Source organism: Chlamydotis macqueenii, chromosome 1 (assembly GCF_036417535.1).
Source record: "Chlamydotis macqueenii isolate bChlMac1 chromosome 1, bChlMac1.mat, whole genome shotgun sequence".
NCBI lineage: Eukaryota > Metazoa > Chordata > Aves > Otidiformes > Otididae > Chlamydotis > Chlamydotis macqueenii.
Genome location: NC_141556.1, coordinates 76,809,726 through 76,830,936, shown reverse-complemented (window position 1 = coordinate 76,830,936; position 21,211 = coordinate 76,809,726). Strand labels below are relative to the sequence as shown.

General features: G+C 40.7%; 1 protein-coding gene across 1 annotated transcript in view; it reads left to right on the top strand.

Annotated features, from left to right (window-relative positions):
- The window catches only part of EFCAB6 (EF-hand calcium binding domain 6), a 105,936-nt gene extending 90,990 nt beyond the window's left edge, over positions 1–14,946 (top strand). The window contains exons 23-28 of the mRNA XM_086747825.1: positions 2,828–3,040; positions 6,464–6,691; positions 8,514–8,691; positions 9,536–9,720; positions 12,225–12,374; positions 14,824–14,946. Coding sequence (XP_086603951.1) covers positions 2,828–3,040; positions 6,464–6,691; positions 8,514–8,691; positions 9,536–9,720; positions 12,225–12,374; positions 14,824–14,946 — 1,077 coding nt within the window. The remainder of the gene's footprint in view (positions 1–2,827; positions 3,041–6,463; positions 6,692–8,513; positions 8,692–9,535; positions 9,721–12,224; positions 12,375–14,823) is intronic.
- The last annotated feature ends 6,265 nt before the right edge of the window (positions 14,947–21,211 follow it).

Sequence of the window (21,211 nt, the reverse complement as noted above, 5' to 3'; positions counted from 1 at the left end):
ATTGTAATTTATCTTGATGTACCAATTTACTTTCTAATTAAGAATTCCTCTTCATAGAAAAATCTTCCAGAAACAGGAAGGAGCTGCAGGAATGGAGCTTTGCTGAGCAGGTGTGGGTGGTGGAGCCTTCTTTTATTACTAATCAGCACAGTTATGCCATTTATAGAAAAGGACGTGAAGCTCCGCAAGGAACTTCCTGAAGAAGAAAAATGCAGCCCTGCTTTGAACAGCAAGCGAGCTACATAGGGTGACCCATAAGAAAAGCCTCGTAATAATGCCTCCCCTCTCTTGGTGAAAGCGGGCGGTAAAAAGTGGATTTACATGGTCCTGCCAAGGTGCTCTCAAATTCTGCTAGGAAAGGCGAGAAAGCCGGTGAAGAGCTGAGCAGGGCAATCAGGCAACTTGGACTTCACCGCCTACGGTGGCAGGTGGCATTTGGCCCTGGTGTGGGGCAGATACTGCTGAGAGGCCATGCAGTGGTCTGAGAAGCTATGAAGCAGGAGCAGGCTGGAGCAGGCTGCAGAGTCCTGGCCCTGGAATCTTGAAGTGATAAACGTACAGAACTTGGTGGGCCAAGTGGAGCACATGGCAGCAAATATCAGGAAATCACTAAAAGAGAGGTAACCTATTTTCAATTGAACAGAAACTCTTCTGTAAATGATCTGTGAGCACTGCTAGGGCATATGCTGCACAGCTCCAAGGTAGCTTCATTCCTGTTGCTCCCTTTCACTCATGAGGTTAAAGTCAGACACAGCAAAGCTAAGCAGCATACCCACACTGTCTGTAAGGTTAGTTTCAAATGCAGAAATGGCACTTAAATGTCCAGATGTCTAGTCTAGAGTCTGAAATTTTAGGCTCCAGCTCCATTATTTCAGCTAAAGGGGATTATTTTTGCCTTTTAAGATCAAAGTGCATTAGGTCTTATGAGAAATACAAAAAGCTCTTGAAATTAAATAAATTAGGAAATCTTGCATTTAACAAATAAGGTTTTTTTAAAGGTTGCAGGGCAGTAACACTTTCCCTAAGTCTTTGACTTCATTAGAATAACTAAAAGCAGCAGTACAGTGCTTTTTGGTTGCAGTAATGTCAGGCAGGCAGAAGGTGTGCCCTCTGGACTCTGCCTGGCAATCTTCATTTCCTGACTGCGGCACAAACCGGCTTCTGTGTCTGCATGCACAACTCCACGTCTTGTATTTCTTCTCTTAATAATAATGCAGCTGTAATGCCTGTCCTGCACGTATGTTTTATGTAAAGCATGGTTAATATTGAAAAGCGTTATTTGCATTTGAAGATAGTGGAGTCTTTTCTGATTAGGAGGCAGGTTTCTTGCAGTCCTGTAAGAAACATATATTTTTTTTTTCCATCCAGTTATAACGATCCTGTGAGACATGACAAGGAAACAGGAGTACAGGACCAAAAGCCATCTGTTTCTTTTTTGGTATTTCATATTGCATGGAGCAAGAAGGTGGCAAAGCTTATGTGCTTAAACATGGGGGTATAAAATAGGATAGTAATGTTTAACATGCTGTAAAGAAATGTCTTTGAACCAAAAATAGATATTTTTTTTTGTTTTTACCAGGACTTCTTACCGTAGTTATAGTAAAGCTGGCTGCCACTTGTGTTTGTGAAAACTTTGTTTTCAAGATATTTTACATTTTTCATTTAGACAGTGCAGTAGATGGAAAGATGACTTCCATGCCCAAAAATACGTAGCTTTTTTCTTCAGCATTCTGATACTACTTTTTAAAATTATTATTATTTTTCTGTATTATGCCATTCCTGAGACTAATTCTATAAGTAAAACTTGGTTTCATTTTAAAAACTGGAGTTTAAGGCCAGTTCTGGAAGTAGAATGTAAATGTTGAATAGATTTCATTGATATTTAACTTTATGAAATGTAGCCCTTTGCATGCACATTTAGACTTTTGGCATTCTCAGGTACGTCCATACCAAAGCCTAGCAGTGCTTTACTCTGCAGTTTATTTCAACCAACTATATTTTGTCCTTTTTATTTCTGCTTGCCATATGATCTTCTACTGTATTTACCTAAAGTGTGGATTTCACCCTGCAGAATGCAGAATGAGAGTTTAGGCAGTAATAAGCTCCAGTGGTAGATTTTAAAAGCCATACACTGGTGTTAGATTTGAAAGCAGCAGGCTGGAAAAATAAGGGGTTGTGCATATCTTGTGCTAGCATTAACACACTCTTACCCAACCCCTTCTCTGCTTTCCCCTCACACGTTCTATACATTTGCAGCCTTCAACTGCATCATTTAGCTGCAGTATCCTTACTGTGGATGACCAGATTAAAAAGTACCGCCGTAAATATACCTGGAACTTAGAAAGCAAAGGGAAATAATTGCCCCCTTTTTCATCTCGGGAGTGAAGTGCCTTTTCAATCAAAGAGATTTCCACTGCTTGCTAAAGACTATTCAGATGAGAAGAATACATTTGGGATATTTGGGCTAGTTAGTGCTCACTTCCCTTTTTTCTGCATTAACAGAATAGCCCTCTTTGTAAGATCACCCAATTTTTCAGACCTTTGTAAAAGTTTAGGTCAGTCTTGGAATCTCGTGCTTTTGTTGGCCTGTCACCAGTTGGATCACGTTTATAGAGAGTCTATTTTTTCCCTTAACTATTTGCATAGCCCCTTTTCTCTTTTGTGGTGCAAGCCAGAATTCCTGGAAGCAGGTTTTACTGCCTGCAGGATCTCGGAGCCTACCTTCTCCACGGACGTTTCCCTCTTCAACTGGCTGAGTGCCACACCACGATTTATAATTTATTCAGTGGATCCATTACTGATTCTCTGTGTATGTTTTTTTGTCTAGACTGAGGAAGAGAAAAAAGTCATTCCACCTAAATCTTCTCGGGACCTGTCAGAGAGTGGCATCCTTTCACAGATACGAGAAGTAGTGACTGCTAACTTTAACACAATTGCACAAGAGTTTAAAGATCTTGACTCTTCAAAAGATAATACAGTATCCAAAGAGCAGTTCTGGGATATATGTAACCGACATTTTCAGCAGCTGACTGAAGAACAAGTAAGAAAACTATATTAATTTGTCTTGTTAATTTAAATGCACAATTGGGCAAATTGGCTATGGCTAGAGACATGTGTTTGCATACTGTTGTGTATAGGCAAGTAGTTTAAAAATTTGGATGAAATGAAAATGTTTTAGGACTATCATTCCATGAACATTTGTTGCTACAAATGGGAGATAATTTTTTTCCTTATCTCTGAGTATGGTTATGAACTATAATAATCACAGACTTTCTAAAGCAAAGTCATGGAGATGCTATTGCTAATAGCAAAGGTGTGAATTTAAAGCACAGTAGTTCTCTTTCACTAGCTCTTTATCTGTGTATTTGCTATTTTTAAAGTTCCTTTTTTCAGTTTTAAGTTAATCCACTTCCAGTTGATGAGGAAAAAAGCCTTCTCAGCATGGAATAAAAAGTACTTCCATGGGGAGCTAATGTAAATTCCTTTTTCTCAGTAGCTGTTTTGTCTTGCCCTTCTTGGACAAAGAAAGGGGCAAGCCTTTGACATTTCACGGCCACCTCTCAGCTACTTTTCTGGGTTAAAGATTCCTCCAGATTAGCATCAGTAGAGTTTATGTAACCTTGAATTTAGCCTGAGTGACTGAAGACGCGGCATGAATCTGGCAGTGCAAACCATCTGATAAACCCAGTGCTAATCTCAGGGGAACCTGAGAGGCCAATCTTTCATAAAATTCTACTTCTGCTGAACTTAAAATGAAAAGAGCCTTTTTTTTCTCATCTTTGCTAATGCTGGTTCCATGTGATTTTTCCTAGTCCAAAGACTAGGTGAATAATAAAACAGAGAGAATCTTAACTAAAAGATTTCAGATTTTACTTAACAACACTCTAACCTTCATGCTCATAATTTCATCAGTGTAATTTGGCAGCAAACTGAAAGACAAGACACAGAGCCTCCAAACTCGTATGCATGTTTCCACTACAGAAAATTATTTTGGTACTTTACACATTGCAGATATACCCTCTGATTTCTTGGCCTGGCATTTACAACTATAAATTGCAGACAGGAGCAGGGCCTGCCTGTAGTTACAGTAAAGAGATTGCACACAGTCTACCATGTTATCGGGCACTGCTATGCATGTGAAAAGTTGCAGATGAAAACACTGAAAAAAATAAAAATATTTTCAACTTCCCCCTTGGAAACAGCAGAAAAAACCAAAATGGGCTGTGTGCTCTATTCCTAGCAGCCACACTTCTTGTGAGGTACCAACTGCAAGTTGCCAGATTCGAATGTAGAGCCTCAACATGAGGTGAAAGCAAAAGTGAAAATGCGGTGATACTCTTTCCTCATCCCTGCGAACTGCAGAGCAAAGCGCTGGGGTGGGCTCATGGCTTAGCCCTGGTCGAGTCAGGAGAACACACACCTTCCTGAGCTGTGAAAAATTTCCTGGGTTTTGGGGTTGTTTTTGGAAGCAGTAAGGCAGGCATCTCCAGCTGAAGAGTCCTCCAGACTAGATCCTGTCTACTTTACAGTCAAGAAGAAGTGAAGGGACACAGGAGCTATTTTATACTTAAAAGAACCTCAGATGAGTGAAGAAAAAAAATCTTGATAGAAACTGTCATCCATAATAGCAACGAAAGCAGGCCTGAGGAGCCTCATTTATATAAGCAGCAGCCTCTGTATGAGTGAAACTCAAGCCCTGTATCTCCAGAGATATTTTGATTTTGACAGGCCTCTCAAAGATATGCCTACGTGTATCTATATGAAGATGCCCCAGGAGAGCCTTCCAATCTGAGTACAGGGTTTGCCACTGCTAATCCAAACCCTAGCTGTTCTGGCTGTTGTCGCTGCTCAGAGTTGTTACAGAAGTGTTACTAATAGTCATAGTCTGGATGACTTCATAGAAAATGCCTTCTTTTATCCTTTTCTGGATGATGGCCACTTACTGTTTGCTATTAGCAAGGCTCAGCTGGAATCTGTATCGAGTAGTGGATGAAGAATTTCTTCCTGAACTTTAGCTTCTTGGTCTTCTGAATTTCTGATACTATGACCTTTTTCATGAAAGGCTGAGGATGGCAAACATGCTGCACACAAGGTGTTGATTAATATCTTGCCAACTGACATCCCCTTTTTGTCACAGTCACTGTTCTCTCTGCTTGAACTCCCTTGACTTGCTTGAACTATCTGCAATGCCCCAAATGGCTAAACTTTGTTGGATGTTGAAATAGTTTCTAGCTATAGCTAAGCCAGCTCATCAGGGTTTTGTTCTATTTAATTAAAGTTTGTAATACACTTTGAGATCCTCGTATGAAGTGTGAAGTCTAATCACAAGCGCAAAATAGAATTGTTTATAATTCATAATGTGGTAGCAGCCAGGCCAATGGGGGAAAGTTGAAAGGAAATTCAAAATGTATCCTTTGCCCTTTGAAGTTTGACTGCAACTTGGCACATTCATCAAAGAGGTGACTAGTTTCCTTTAGGGTTTAAGTCTCTACCGAAAAAGATCAAATCAAAAGCAATCTGAGGTTCCCAATTAGATTTATATTAAAAATCAATAATGAAGACCCTAAAAAGGCGTGCTGACGACTCTTGAAATGCTTGCAAAATGAGTGCAGCTCATTTAAGGGCAGGCTGCGATAATCCCTGCTTTGATTAGTAGCTTATATCATGAGTAGTCCCATTTAATTCAGTGCAGCTACTTTTTGAATAAAGCGCTGTTCAGTGGGAAATCAGCCCAGCTTCATCCTTATGATTCCATACATGGCCCAGAGGGTGGGCAACCTGCCCTGTGTCGGGCCAAGCAGCCACATGGACCTGCACGAACAGCAGAAGCAAGGGTATCAGCAGCTGCCCCCAGGTCTTCTGTAGGCTGGCGGAATTGTAGAGGTATGGTTCCTCACCTTACATCGTAACTATTTGTGATTCTAAAGGCAGTAAAGATTTCCTGCTATGTTTGTGCTGATTCATTTTTGCCCTCGGGGTGAAATAATTTGTTGATGAAAATACAATAACTGAAGAACCTTAATGGCCTCCTGATATGGTGGTATAACTTAGGTGCACCTGATAGCATGAGAAATTCGCCTCAGTGGTACTTAGCCAGGATACAGGTGCACCATGTATCTGATTTACATCTCATGTTAAAGCATTATTCTTCTATACTGCAGCTCAATCACTGTGTCTAATCACAGGGTTTAGTAGTTTAAACAGCACACCAAGGGCCCAATTCAATTTAAAAATGTCCTGCAGAAATCCTTCTTTCATTGTTTTCCCAGCCTTGTGCAGGCTTCTGCAGCAAGGCTGTGATTTTTATTTTTTCTTTTAAATAATATGGGCCTTAGGATTCCTTCTATTCCAAGGCATCATCTCCCTTTCTTTTTGATATGTTTAGTCATAGCCTTAGTACTTAAGCATATTCTACTGTTGTAAAACTAGCATTTACAAAAGTAATCTTTTTCTTCCTCATTAGTTTGAAAACCTTTGGAACACAGTGGATGTCAGTGCTGACGGACGGTTGAAGTATCAGGACTTTTTGAAGAAGTCTAGCTCAGAACTTGTAACGACACCATCAAGGGCTCCCAGTGTAACTAGTTCTGCAACTTCTACCAAGCCAGCTACCCATGCCGGGCAGGACTCACGTGTGTCTTCTCAGCTTGAACTTCCCAAGACACATTCTTCTCTAGTAGTGCAAACGAGCGTAAGTCTGGCTATTTTATGAATTTTCTGGATTTTCATTTCTGTGCAGAGGCTGAAAAACCTGTGGAACTTAGTGAAGTTATTCCTATTGATTACCCATAAAATCAGGTACAATCACCTGTCAATAAGACAATGAGGTAATTTGCAATACTGTGTTACAAAGGCAAAAATTGGGCCAGATAGTAAGTCCACTGAAGTCAAAGGATGTGTGTCGACTTGTACCAAGAGCATTCCCTACTGTTACCTTACACATATCCGTCAGAGCTGTATGGCAAATAAAATGTCTGTGTTTAAGTACAATCAGATTTCTGAGAACAAAGTAAATAGCCCAAATTACAAAGGCCCAATAGCTGAAAAAAACAGCATAGAAAAAAAATATAGATGGCTTATCTGTGGTCATCTGACAAAGCTAGGCAGGATTGGCAGTCGTGATTTTCTAACGGGAGTTTGCTGGCCTGTCCAAAAACATTCTGGTGGTCTTGTCTACTTGCTGGTGAATGCCAGATTACAGCTGTTAATTCTTGACAGTCTACCTGATAGATTTGCCATGAAGGCCAGTGATCTGAGAGAGGTAAGAGAAGTGGATTAGGAATGCAGTAGTTTTGCTTCTTGCATCCATATATATACCTCATGTCACTACTACACTTTGGTCCTCCCCACTGCCATGCTGGCCTCTTACCCTACTGCTAGAATTCACAGAAGGATGGGGATATCATTACAGGCAGTAAAATTAAATATCCCCCTTATGGAGCTGCACCTACCTATTCCACATTCTTTGGCTACCACTGAACCTACAACAGGAAAATAAAATATTTAGAATTATTCAGTCCCCGAAACATGCTTGGATTTTCTGACTACTTCTACATGGAGATGTTTAGCTACTGAAAAAGAAATAACAGATTGAGCAAATTAAAGATGCAAACAACTTGTCATGGCTGGTAAATCTAAACATTGGCCCATTGCTAGCTCAATTATTGCATTAACTATAGGTTCTTTCTTGAAAAGCTCAGACAATTAGCTACATGCATCCTTCGTGCTTTGATCTAGTTTCCAGAGAAAGGAATGGAAAATTCCTCGTTACTGTCTGTGAATGCTAGATTGGGCAGTATAAGACAATAGGAAGGGAACTTAAGTCTCCCCTAACTTACGGGTGTTGGAAAGACCCCAGCCAGCCTGAACACTGATCAGAATAAATGGTCCTGCAGCATTCATTGCATGGAAGCCTGTGTGAGGCCTCAGCAAGTCTGCACCAGTGAGACCTTCAAGGGAGCACCAGGAAGTTTCACTAAATATGAGATTATATGTTGGATCTAGAAGCATAAATACTGCTTGTGCACATATCATAGAGCTTCCAGCTCACCCACAGTACTGCTGAGGCAGCAATCAAAAAGACACTGAGCATTGGGATCCTCTCATGTTAGTCTTTCTGTGGCTCTGCATAGGACCACTGCAGAACTGAGTCCTCCCAGTAACAAATCAAAGCAACGTTATTTCGTAATTCAGTGACTTTGCACTGGTTTGTGTTTGGTCTAAGACGGTACTACATAGCTCTTTTTTAACACAGTGCCTGTTGTTTAATAAGAAGCAGTTTGGAGAAACCATAAATGATTTACAGATTAAGCCAAATTAGGAAAAAATGGTCAAGGCCCATTAAATAAATAGTGTCATTTTGACACTAAGGATGTTCTCTGCCACCAGAAGCGGCTCAAATGGTACACTTAACCTCAAGTCTGGACAACCAGAAACTGGATTTGTCATCTGGTGGTTTACACAACTAGTAAAACTCAATAGAAAAAAAAATTGCCATTATCTGTTGCTTTCAGATAACAGCATCCAGTCGTCCTCAGACAACAACAATGTGTTCTGCACCTGTCCTTAACTGTGAAACAATAGAAAATAAGATAAGAATGAACATTCAGCATTCCTGGAGAGGCATACTGAAAGCATGCAAAGAGAAGGATGTCAGCAAGCTAGGAGAAATCTCAGTGTCAGACTTCCAAGGTGTGTTACCATCTGAAAAGTGCTTTATTCATTCTCAGATGCATTCTGTTTTCTTTCTGGTGTCCCTGCCATAGGAATATCTGGCCTCTAGTAAGTGGCATCCACTGCATTATTGCTCCAGGTACTACCTTGCTGTTGCAGAGCAGCATAGCTTACAGTAGCCTTGGCTGCAATACATTCAAGTCCCTATTCAGAATTAGCTACTTCTTGGGAAAAGAGCACGTGGCTTTGCTTGTGGGCACTTATGGCATGTGCACAAGTTTCTCATCATCTTCCCAATACACTACCCTTCCTGTGCATGGGGATACTTAAATAAATAGGTTCATGAGTCTTTTCCTTGTGTGTGCTTCTGGTGGCACTGGTCTTGATGGCTGAATGCCTGCTGATTTGAAAGGACCCTGGATTTTACTCTTAGAAGAGCTGGGTTATGCTGCTTTTCTGCTGTGTTCTCTTCTAAAGAGAGGATTTTCTGTGCCTTTGTTAGGACATTTGCGTGTGTGATAAGACAGTGTGCACCTGTATAATCAAATGTAAAATCCTGGCTATAAGAACATGTTAGCTTATCAGACCTTTTATCTCAGTTAATGTCAAGGAGTACTTCTTGTGCATTTAAAAATAAAAATGACATGTTATCAGCCCCCTGAAACCCTGTAAAATGTGAACTGCCACGCTGTAAGTACAGGCATATGCATATACCTGCATAAAGCAAGAGCTGCATAACACACTTATGCAGCAGTCACTGCAACTGATGGCCTGTCAACATATCCCTGCTAAAACTTGTGAACACAGAACGATTGGCTGTTTTTAAGAATGACAAAATGAATACTCTTTCTTTGTGTTTCAGATATAGCAGAGAAGTTCAATTTGGATTTAAGTGAAAGGGAAATGAAACAAATAACAACAAAATATGATTTAAAGCAAAATGGAAGATTTGCATACTACGACTTCCTTCAGAGCTGTATCTTGTTGTTAAAACAACAGGAAAGCTCACTGCTACACAGAGTGACTATACAGAAGCCAAAAAAACCGGTAGGTACAAAGCTTATAAAAACCAAAACGACAACTATTTTTCAGTATCTGCTGTACTGACAGAATATTTCATGGCCTGTTTCTATAGCCACTTTATGCAGGGACTTTACAGCATTCTCTTATTTAATCCCATTATACTAATTGCCTAGTATTCATTTGGTATCTCCTTCCATTGGAGGATTTAACTCTTTGGGATCATGCTTTATGTGTCCAGGTTATATGGTAAATTGGCCGGGTTTGCTAAAATTTGGATAATAATTCCAAATAGAAAACACATGAGCTGACGGTTTAAGAGCTTTTGTTGAACTAAATAAAAATCAAGCCAGAAAGAAAAAGTGCATGAGATGTTTCTTAGGATGGCCCCAACTAGAGATCTTGTCATCAAGCTGTGCCTCTGCTCCACACCCAGCACTGTCAGAAAAGCCCAGAGGAAGCTCTGCTTGCACTTCTGTTAATGGTCACTAAAAACATCTAGTAGTCAGGACTGATCAGCACACATTATGCCCTTGCAGCTCTCCCTAGCACAAATCTCTGCTCCCCAAGCTGTGATGGAGAGGCAAAAGAGTCCCAGCAGCTACACAGAGGCTGTTCCCCTCTGCCCACAGTACCGCTCTAGGGCAGAAAAGATCAAAAGAGACACAGAAATCTGGCTCTCATGGCCCAGAAAGGAAGGCATCGGTAATAGCATCCCAATCTAGTTATGTAGTAGGAACAGTGCCAAATTCCAAATCTGCTCATTCAGCGAGCCTGCTACATTTTTAGGCTGCTTCTGACTGTGCCTAATTAGTTTAGATATGGTTAGTAGCAGCATTTTATAGAGAAATTACATTACCGAACTGTTTTCAGATGTGGAACGAACAGATTGCTACTAAGGTATGAGGAGAGTATCATCAAGAATTATCAAGTATTCACTACCAATAGGGAGAGTAAGGTAAAACTATTAAGGTTTGCATAAAAGAACTTAATTATCTTACATAGAGTTTCTTTTATACACAAATTTGATGCTGGAAAATTCCATCCCAGTATTCTGGAGTGGATAAAGCAGTAATTTTAAAGTTCATATGTAGTTGTCTCAAATAAATTTTATTTTCTTTATTCTATTCAGAAAAAAAAAAAAACCAATGAAGGTCTCAGTCCATGTTCTGAGTACCTTTATACAGTAAAATTCAAATTGAAATTTCGTCATAGATTGCTCAGCCCATTCCACCTAGTAAGTGTACAGATACACATCAAAAGGAATAATTAAAAAAAAACCCCACCAAATAAATACTTTTTATTGATGGCAGGCACAATTCTTTCTCTTTCTCAAAATCCTGAGAGAATGAATGGCCTAATAGAAGCCTCCAGGCTCTGAGCTATGGAAGCCAAGTCGAAGTCATTGTAAAGTGCCCTTTCCCTCCCTTCAGCCCGCAAGGGTACTCAGTACTTTGGGTTGGAAACGGCATTCTTCATGTACCCACTCATTCCTCAGCTACATAATCCGACAGAGGGATACCCCAAGAGCACAGATAGAAAGCACAGCTGCCCCCCAGGCCTCTTACAACTTGTGTAGGTGCAGCATGGTCTCTGTGTCCACAGAGCAGGTTCATAAAGCCACCTGTGCATTTCCTTCACAAAGAGATGCTTTTAGAGACTCCAGTGACTTGTGCAACTGGCACAAACGGGGCGCTATCAACTTACCCAATTACAACTGTTAATATCAGGAGAGTGTAGAGGAAAGTTGCAACAGAGCTGTATCTTAAGAAAATAGTAGAACAGATCCAGACCCTGCAGGTGGATTGGGGCTTGCTGATTTTTCCCAAAGTCCCTTACTCATCACTCCAGTGTTAAAGCTTTGTACAAGTGGAAATCATTTTGCCTTAATGAATAGTTCTGCAATTCACATGTGTTCAGGGTACATCAAATGTAACCAGTTTAGCCAGGCTAAAACAACAAGCCACAACACCTCCCAAGGAAAATTAACCCCAGTTGCAGCTGTGGAACTCCAGAAAGGTTCAAAAGCTGTTTACAAGGTATTTTATGTACTGGGAAAAGTGTACAGTAGGGTTTTGTTTTTTCCTAAATACTGTACCGCTCCCACAGTTGGCTTATGCATTCAGTCACTTTTAAGCAAAAATTTCACTCTGAAAAATGAACACTGCAGAGAATTAAAAATGACTGAAAGAGGGAGTTGAAACAAGGACAAGCATAATAAATGTGATAACACTGAGATCTGAGAAGTAACACTGACTTCAGAATCAGTTTCAAACAACATCAAGTTAGGGCTTTGACAGTGATTAAGTAAATATACCATCTGCACTTCCCAAGAATATCAAAATGTTATAGGTTAAAATAATCTTGTGTAAACAGTATCTTGCAATAATTTGTAAACAAGTATTCAACAGCCAGTCGCAGATTAAGGCAGCATTACAGTCCAACACCTTTTCATTCTGCATTGTAGTTGTGCCCAGTTGTGTTCATGACGCTGTTAGTAAACGTGAGTCTTTCTCATCCAACTTTGTTAGCTGAGTCCTGGACTACAAACTGCGTCATTCCTCAAGGCCATGCTGAGAATTCAGCCCCAGATCATGCACTGCTGGAGACCAATGAAGCGAACTTTTAAATCCTATGATGAATGTCATACTGGACTGATAAATATTGCAGATTTCAGACAAGTAAGTTGTGTTTAGCAACTAATAGTCAGAAAACTACAGTTGTCTAAGCTTCCTGATTGAAAATTTTCTGAAAAATGGTACTGAACTAGAAAGTATAAACTCATCCTGGCTCCTCCCTGTGACCTTAGCTTTGACCATTACTCACAGTAATCTTTCTCCATATGTGATTACACTTCCTTGAGGTCTGAGGTCTTGGTAGGCTCCTGAATAGAAAAAAAAAAAAACAAAAAACTGAGAAAAATCTTAGTTCCTATACAAATTTAAATGCATATCTTTCACAAACAATGGGAAGGGAATAGAAGCGTACCTTCTGGTAGGTCTCCCTAAAGGCACTGCTACAGCTACAGAATCCTGCGACCCTCCAGCTGGTGTTGTCCCTCCCAGATGTGGAACAGGCTTAAGTAATTGCAACGTGAGAGTCTGTGGTTCTGGTTTCTCTCTTGCTTTTCTACGTGCAGTATAATTTTGTACCAAGCAAGGGATCCTTGTCCTCTGCAAATATTTAGGTATCTTTCGTCTCCCTGAAGAGCAAATACACACCTGTGTATTCTGGATACCAGTGATTCTTCATCTAGATCCATGGGGAGTTTGATTTTTGCTTAGATTCACTAATTTCAAAATCTTTGACACTGTTTTAACTAGGAAAAATAATAATAATAATTGTCTATTCTGGAGTAATTCTGAATATTTGGTGTTCAATTGCAAGAAAAAAAAAATAGAGTGGGGCCCTGAATCCATTTAATGCTGTACACAGTAGGACAGCCCTTGGTATCACCACTACTTCAAAAAACTGATCTACTAGCAGACGGGATGCTCAATTGCAGTAAGCAAATGCTTGGCTGCAATAAGCAACGGTAAGATGTGCTTCTGATGCTCCCCTTCCCCTGGAGCTGCAGGAAGCCAGCTTGTAGCCTGGTAGATACAAACCTGTTCAATTATACCGGTCATAGAAATGCTCTTTTGAATCTTTACTTATTTAGGACTGGTGGCAATGTGATATGTTCTGGCACTGCTACAGAGCTGAAACCTGAGTTCCTGCTGGACCCTCTAGGAAGGCTGAGGAGCAAGATGTACCAATGTGGCTGTATTAGCTTCCTGCCTGAGGCTCTCTGTCTGTCACTGCAGCTTTCTGGCTGCTGGGGCACTGCCTCAGCAAACCAGGCTCAGGGGAGAAGGAGTGAAGATCAGGCCCATTGCATTTGATTTTAATTTGTCATGGTCCTTTAGGACATGTAATGATTACCATTTCTAGTTAAAGCAGTGTCAGAAACCTTCAAATCAAGCTTCCTAACAAAACGTAAGCTAAGGAGGAAAAAAAAAAAAAAAGAAAAAGAAAAAAACCCAAACAAAAAACTAACTTCTTGTAGATCTACATCAAGAAGCAATCCCCAATTTCAAAATCCTACTACAAAAGTGTTAATCTGCCGTTTGACAAGGTATCAAGTGATTTGTGGACATACAGATCCCTTTATCTCCTAGGTAACTTAATTTACCGAAATGGGGAAATTAGCTCTCTACTAACTTCAGTAACACCGCTATTTATGGCTGTACTATCTGTAAGGGGTCATTAGCGATTTCTGATGCTGAGCTGTTAAGAGGGAAAGGGGCAGACAAATCTGAGTTTGCCAGAAAGCTAATGACAACTGGCATAGCACACAAGGACACATTGTGTTGCTGGTCACTTTCAGAGTTTAAATTCCCAGGTGCATCTAAAACCAGAAGGAATCCTCAGAAATTAATGCATTATTTTCTTTCATGTCAGCATGTTGAAAACATTTAAAACTGTTGAAGTGCTGAAAAACGCACCAGGTGAAATATTTGAAAGATGCAGGTATCTAACCTGGCTTTTAGCATCGGGTGAACCAGATGTATCCTGTTCAAGTTGGGTTCTCAGTGAAGTGGTAGGAGGCATGCTTATAGGCTGAGCATTTGTCCCATGGAAATTAAAAGTTCGAGTGCATCATGGGCATTATTGTATACATACGGGTTGGCACAGTCTGAGTGACCGGATTATTCCTTCTCTTTTTCTGGATGCAAAAGCTGCAGATCACCCAAGGAGGACAGAAAGGAGGATATTCCACCTCTGCATCTCATCTTCAGATAGCAGTGAAAGCCTTTTAAACATGTACTTTTTGTAAATTAGCTTCTATGCACATGGGTGCTACCCATTTCCCAGTGCTCCCTCAGGCAAGTGCTAGTTGGGCTAGTGGACAAAATCCCTGCATGTGCATGTTTTCAGATATGCATCCCAGGGAGCCAGTACTGGCACAGGAAGAGTAAGAGATAATTAAGGGAGGTTTGATTTTCTAATATTCTGAGAAACCTAAGACAAAGTGGAGCTGAATCAAGTTGTTTTGTAAAGATATTTTAGCAAGATAAACTAATGTTTTTACTTCTTGCTCACCCAAAGCACTGGAATAACTTTAAAATTTATCTCTATCTTTTGTAGGTTCTTCATGAATACAGCATTGACCTAACTGAAGGGGAGTTATTCCACATTTCAGAATATTATGATAAAACTTTGTCTTCAAAAATATCCTATAATGATTTTCTCCGGGCATTCTTACAGTAGCATTTGGTCAAATGCAGGAAACTGTAGATAAAGACAGTGACTGATTTATAATTTCAAATTTCAAACTAATAAATTAATTAAGTATGGCTTTTTTTTGTATCTATTCATTAGAAAACTCAAAATACTTTAAAATTCTGACAGTGGTCCTGTGTTGTGGATTAAATCTACATAGTGAGGGAATTAATTTTGCATAATCCATTTATCAAAAAAGAAAAAGACAACAATTAACATTGTCAAAATAATACTTCCTAAGACATCTCCAAAAGCAATTCATTTAAGGAAATCTTTTTCTAATTTTACGCATTTTATTAATGACATACTCTTAACTTCAGTAAAAAGGTTTACAAGACATATTATTGAATTTCCTTAATTGTCATTTGCTGAATGTATTACTTTTAATACATCAGCCTTCATGATTCAAAAAAAAAAAAATCATCCCATTTCTCAGTGCATCTTTTTCTTCTACTTGCAGTGCCATATGTGTATTATCAAAGACGGGTTAATTTGAACCGGCCATTGAAATCTGCACAGATGCCAACTGTGTGTGGACACCACACCTTTCTCTGTTAAAACTGATCTACATCCTTCAGCACAGTTTAGAAAAGAAGCTACTTTCCCAATAAGCATTGGCTTCTTAACTGCAGAGAAATATTCCCAGTGTTGGATATGAAGTTTATTTTTTTAAGGATGCTCTCTCTATATATATATTTATACAATAAACACTAAATTACAAGGAAAACCGCTGGTTAGATCTCCCAGTTCTAGAAAAATTCTGTTTGAACATGTTGTGAGGTACTTAGATCTTGGTGAGGAAATGAAAAGCTAATTGTTTGACTGTTGAACTCCTGTGATAATTAAAGGATAATATGATCATCAGAGCCTGCTTCCTGGGATTATATCAACAATTAAACACTTACTTGCTCTGAAGAATTGTTAGACAAGTATTTCACTGTCTGGTTCCTGAATTAGTTTTCATCGGCACACTGAAGAGCTCTGTCCTCACCACCTGAACTGATTTGGTATTTGTCTTTCTCTCAAGTAACATATAAAGATAAGTCAACAAAAATTAATAAAACAAAAAAAGAAAGCAATTTATGGATGTACAAACACACATGCACACACACACACGTATCTATATCAAGGGAAGCCTTTGGAATGAGAAAGGATAGAGGAATGTAATCTTGTTTTTCTTATTATTTCTAGTGAATGTGTGAACCATTGTGATGAATCTGAAAGATTCCCAGCACAGAATGCTTTAATGAATGTTTTTTTTTTTTTCCCTGAGAACATGTTTCTTTGCATTTGGAGCTTTTCAGGAGACATTTTGAAGCTTTTGAGTAAAAAGCATTGGGGAGGTTTCAGATTGGATGTTCTGTATTGTTTCTAAGCTATTATTTTAGCTTCTAATATTTGTAAAACAAATACATTTGGAATTGGATATATTTGAAATAGTAACATTAAAAACGCTTGCTAGACATTTTCCCAAAACCAATGGCTATCTTTAAGTCCCTGAAATTGCTGCTTAGATATTTGATTAACAGAGGAGACTGAAAGTACTGTTATTTAAGGATGTTCTCCCTTACTAAATCAATACAAAAATTCCTAGTTCCATTAATAGAAAACAGTGGGTTTTAAGAATGTACATACCTATGTCAGTAAGTGACTAAGAAGAGCTGGTCCTGGTTCCGTTGCCTGAACACAGAGTTAGCTGTTCCCTCCTGGCCTCCCCAGCAGGTCCTGTATTAACACCAGCCAGCCCCACAGAGATGTCCCCAGCATTGGAGAACATCTCAAAGTCCAGCAGGTAACTGTGCTTCAGCAACCGAGCTGATCCCAAGGGGGGTTCAGTTTAACCTCACTTAAGATCCAATTAGCCTATTTTTGTTTAATTGTATCATTGTAACTGGTGTGAAGCCTCAAACCACTCTCTTCCTTAATGACAACTTCTTTCTGCCTCCCCAGTCAGGTGCAACATGCCTGATTTAATCTCTCTTATTATTTCATACAGTTTATGTACTGAGCTATTCATTCATATTCATTAAATAATTAATTGCTATTTGGAATGCCTAAGATTATAACAAGAATATTATATCGATTATTTTTTAAATAGTGGATTTCACTGTACTAATCTAACTGAGGAGGAAAAAAACCCACTACTTAAATGCTTATTGGGTAGTGTTGTTTGAGTTTTGGTGGTTTGTTTGGTTTTGGGTTTGTCTTTTTTTTCAGGAACTCCTATATCTCCTGTTTGATAATTGAGTCTAATTTTATATCAAATACAGTAAGACTTCCATCTCTGTGCTTCTTTCTGGCATGGAGTGCAGCTACCCTATTTCACAAAGGGATGCAGGAGTTGTGTCCCTTGCTCTGCCATTTTCAAGATACCGGCTGTCTTCAGGAGAGGCAAGGGGATGGATGTCTCCTGATTCCCTGACACATCCTGCCAGAGGATTTTTCATTAGTTCGACTGGCAGGAGTATCAAATCCAGCAACTCCAAAGGGATTAAAGAACAATCTTTTCACTGTACAAACAAATCAAATCATGCTGGTTTTTTTAGTGAGTTCTTAAAGGCAGGGATGGCACTTGCCAACTGTTTATCCAACCTCAAAAAAAAAAAAAAAAAAAAATCACACCAAACTGAATTTCAACTGCCAGTATTTTGAAATAACCGAGGTAATTTTTCATATTAAAGTTGCAAACTGCTGGATGGATAAACTTTGTAATAGAAGAGGGCTTTATTTTTTTGCAGCCATTACCCCTAACCAAGGGCAGGCCACCCAGCCAGGAGGGGCTGGCAGAGATCCCCTGTGTTTCCACTGAGAGGTGGATAATGTCAGCGGCATTGAGCATTATCCCAGGGTAATGGTCTCCTGCTGCTCTATGTAAACGCTGCGGCAAAGCTGAGATGGTTATGAAAATAAAAGCATCAATTCAAAGCTCAGAAATTTCATTTCCAAGTGGAGAATAGCAATCCTGCCTCTACTGCAGCCAGATCGCCATTTGCTCTGTCGTCCCTTGGCAGTAGGGCAGGTGTGGGGACACTGGCCTGGCTGCCACCACCGTGCTGCCCTTGACCTGCTGGGGCCACCACTTTGGGTGGGAGGCGAGGAGCACAAGGCCTCGGGTGGATTTTGGCAGCACAGGTCCCTGCCAGTGCTCCCTGCGAGGTAGCATCTGCTGCCACTGAAACGCAGCAGCAGTTGATGGCTTCCTCCCTGCCCCTTGCTGACCATCAAGCCGCAGGGAGCCATCGCTGGCTGTTCCCTCCAGCCATGCCTCTTCTGGGCTCAGTAGAGAAAAACCCTTAAGAAAGGCCTCTCAGCTGCCTTCCCAAGGGTCCTACCACGGGCGCCGGGAAGGGAGGCGTTGGCCTGCACACGCAGAAGCTGGGGCAAGGCCTCCTGGCTGCAGCTCAACCCTTGTGCTTGGCTTTGCAGTGGGCAGCCATCAAGCATCTGACGGGGCTAATCACAATTAACACTGTCAGGCATCCCGCGGGGCCTGAAATGAGGCCAAGCACACCCTGTAATGAGGGGAGGCATCCGCCTTCAGCGGCCTCACCGGCAAAGCCTGGAGAGCATCCCAGGGGTTAAATCAGCTGCGGACACAACCTGCTCCCTGCCAGAGCAGCGCTAGGCCCTGCCACTCACCCTCAGCATTTCCCCAGATGTCTTTTTTTTGTCTCTTTGCTCTGTCCCCAAAACTGGCAGCTCCCCTGTGAATCCTTATCTCCTGAGCTGGAGACAAAATGTTTGCTAAAGCTACGGGAAAATGGTTCCTTCAGCAGTACTTTAACTTTCTAAGTTTCATTTCCTTCACTCCAGAGCAGAATAAGCTAATTGAAGGAGACTGAAGCCACTAACAAATCTGCTGCTGAACAGGAGCTTCACGTCACTGCCAGGTCACCCATCTGACCCATCTTGTTTCCCCACCTGCATGGCCATGTTTTTGCTCATCGCTATGTCCCTCAGCAGAACAGTCATTCACACGCGGCACCTCTATCAGGGGGCTGGTAAGCACATGTCACCAGCTTGCCATCACCAAATTACATACTCTGACTTTTCAGAAAATTTATTTACAGAAATAAAATGCTACCAAGAAATACTGGCCACCAGCGTGGGCAGAAGCCCCTCAGATCCACAGCCTGCCCAGGGGGACCGGGTCACCACCAGCATCACCCTGCACCACAAGAAAGCTCACACCAGCCAAGCATCACAGGGGCTCTAGGCAATTAAAATACAGTATAAATATCCCTCACCACACAGAAAGAAGATTACAGAAGAGGAGATGGTGTCTTTCACCAGATTTCCTTCCTCCCCATCTTTCAGGTTTTTCGCCCTTTGAAGCCCCTGTAAATACAGACGCTCACCAGTAACGTGCTGCTCATTAGCACATCCTCCAGCCCGCCTGAGCTACGTGGCCTCTCCGAATCCCCTGCCTTGATGCCAGCCTGCTGCCATTGCTAAGAAGTGAGGTGGGTTTTTGGGAAAGAGCTGCTCCAGGAGAGCCCTTTTGGAGGAAAGCGGAATGGAAAGCGGAAAGCTGTTTGCTAGAAGCAGGACAAGGGAAACAAAAGAGGTATCGCTCAGAGGAGGGAAGGATGAGGAGGTCTGTAGACTCTGCACCAACTATTTCTGTCCTAGGGCTTGGCGTGGAGCCTGTGAGAGCAGAAATAGAGCCTCTCTGCGCTCAAAGGATGAAGAAGTAGGGAAGGGCAGAGGCTAGGCAAAGGGACGGAAGAGGAAAGAAAGAAGGAAGACATTCATATGGGCCATCTTCTACATCAGCAACTGACATAAAATCTGAAAGGCTAGAAATAGAGTATGCCTCAGAAAAAAAAATAAGTAAACTTCTTCAGAATTCAGTCATTTGTTTGATTAAGGCATTGCTGTGTGAAGTGCCTATATCTCTAGGCAATTACTGTTTTTATCTGGATGATATGCAGCAGGTCATGAGCAGTAAAGGATGCTCCAAACACAGGAAAATGAAAATCAGATTAAAAAAAAAAATCCATTTTCTAAAAAATAATTTTCTTCTGTTTTTGAATTTTTCTATGCTAAAGGCTGTCACGCAAGGGAAAGAGCATTATTATGCTGTGAAAAGAGTCATAAAAAGAATTTTGTGTTATATCAATACTTAAAATATGCAAATGTGCTATCTTCACAACGCCCCAAAATTATGCTTGGCATGAATTCTTAGCAACAATACAAATATCATCATCTTCAAATAAGCAGGTATAACACGCTGCTCAAATAGCTGTAAAAACAACCTCATCACAGCTCTGGGAGCATCCAGATTTCATCTTTGATGTAGGTAGATTTTAAGTAGGAGAGGGAAGAAAGTTGTCTTAAACATCAGGGTGTATTGGGATGAGCCTCAGTGAAGCAACTGCATATTTAACATGGAAATGAGACCTGCCGGCATTCATTTACAGAGCTGTTGTCATTAGAAAAGCCTGCTCCTGCTACTGCGCGGGCTCAGCTACGGGGGCTGAGTGCTGCGGCACAGCCTCCTCCTTCCTTCCCAAATCCCCATTGAAAGAGGGTTATCCCCAGGCTGCCATCCAGTGTGTTTGAGCCTTACATTACCTAGTGTCCTTCTTTACACGTAAATTGGTTGTGATTTAAAAAAAAAAAAAAAAAAAAAAAGGCATGAGGGGGGAACAGTAAAAACAGGATAACACAGAAGTTTCATTGATACCCTTTCGCACCTTCTTGCAGTGTAAGTACTCTTACAGGGCTTGATTCTGGTCTTGTTAAATCAACAACAGACCATGACTCCCCTGAGAGTGGTGGATTTATCCCCAGCATTTGAGATCAAGATCAGAATGTGGCACTTTATTTTTGTTTCTTTTTGCTGCAATAAGGTTTTAAAAAAAAGTAGCAGCTATTTCTGCTCACTCCAGAGCAAGAGTTGTGGGAGGGTTTTGCCCGAGGAACAATGCATCTTTCTCCGTACACTGTACAGAATTCCCATCTTGTGCATTAGAATAGATGTTGAAACAGTTCTAATTAACATTTTTAATTTGCATTTTAATTGCCTGCCAGGGTGTGAAATGACATGTCTGGGTAAAGGAGCGTTTTTCTTAGTTCCAGTGGTTTGCACAGTCCCAGCGAGGCGATGGGGACAGAAGCACCCTAGCCACTGGTCATTTTGAAGAATTCTCCATAATTAAGGCAGGGCCTGATCCAAAGCCCAATAAGTTAAGCTGAAGGGGTTCACATGAGTATTTGTTTGTTTGTTTTTAATGAATGAGACTCCCAT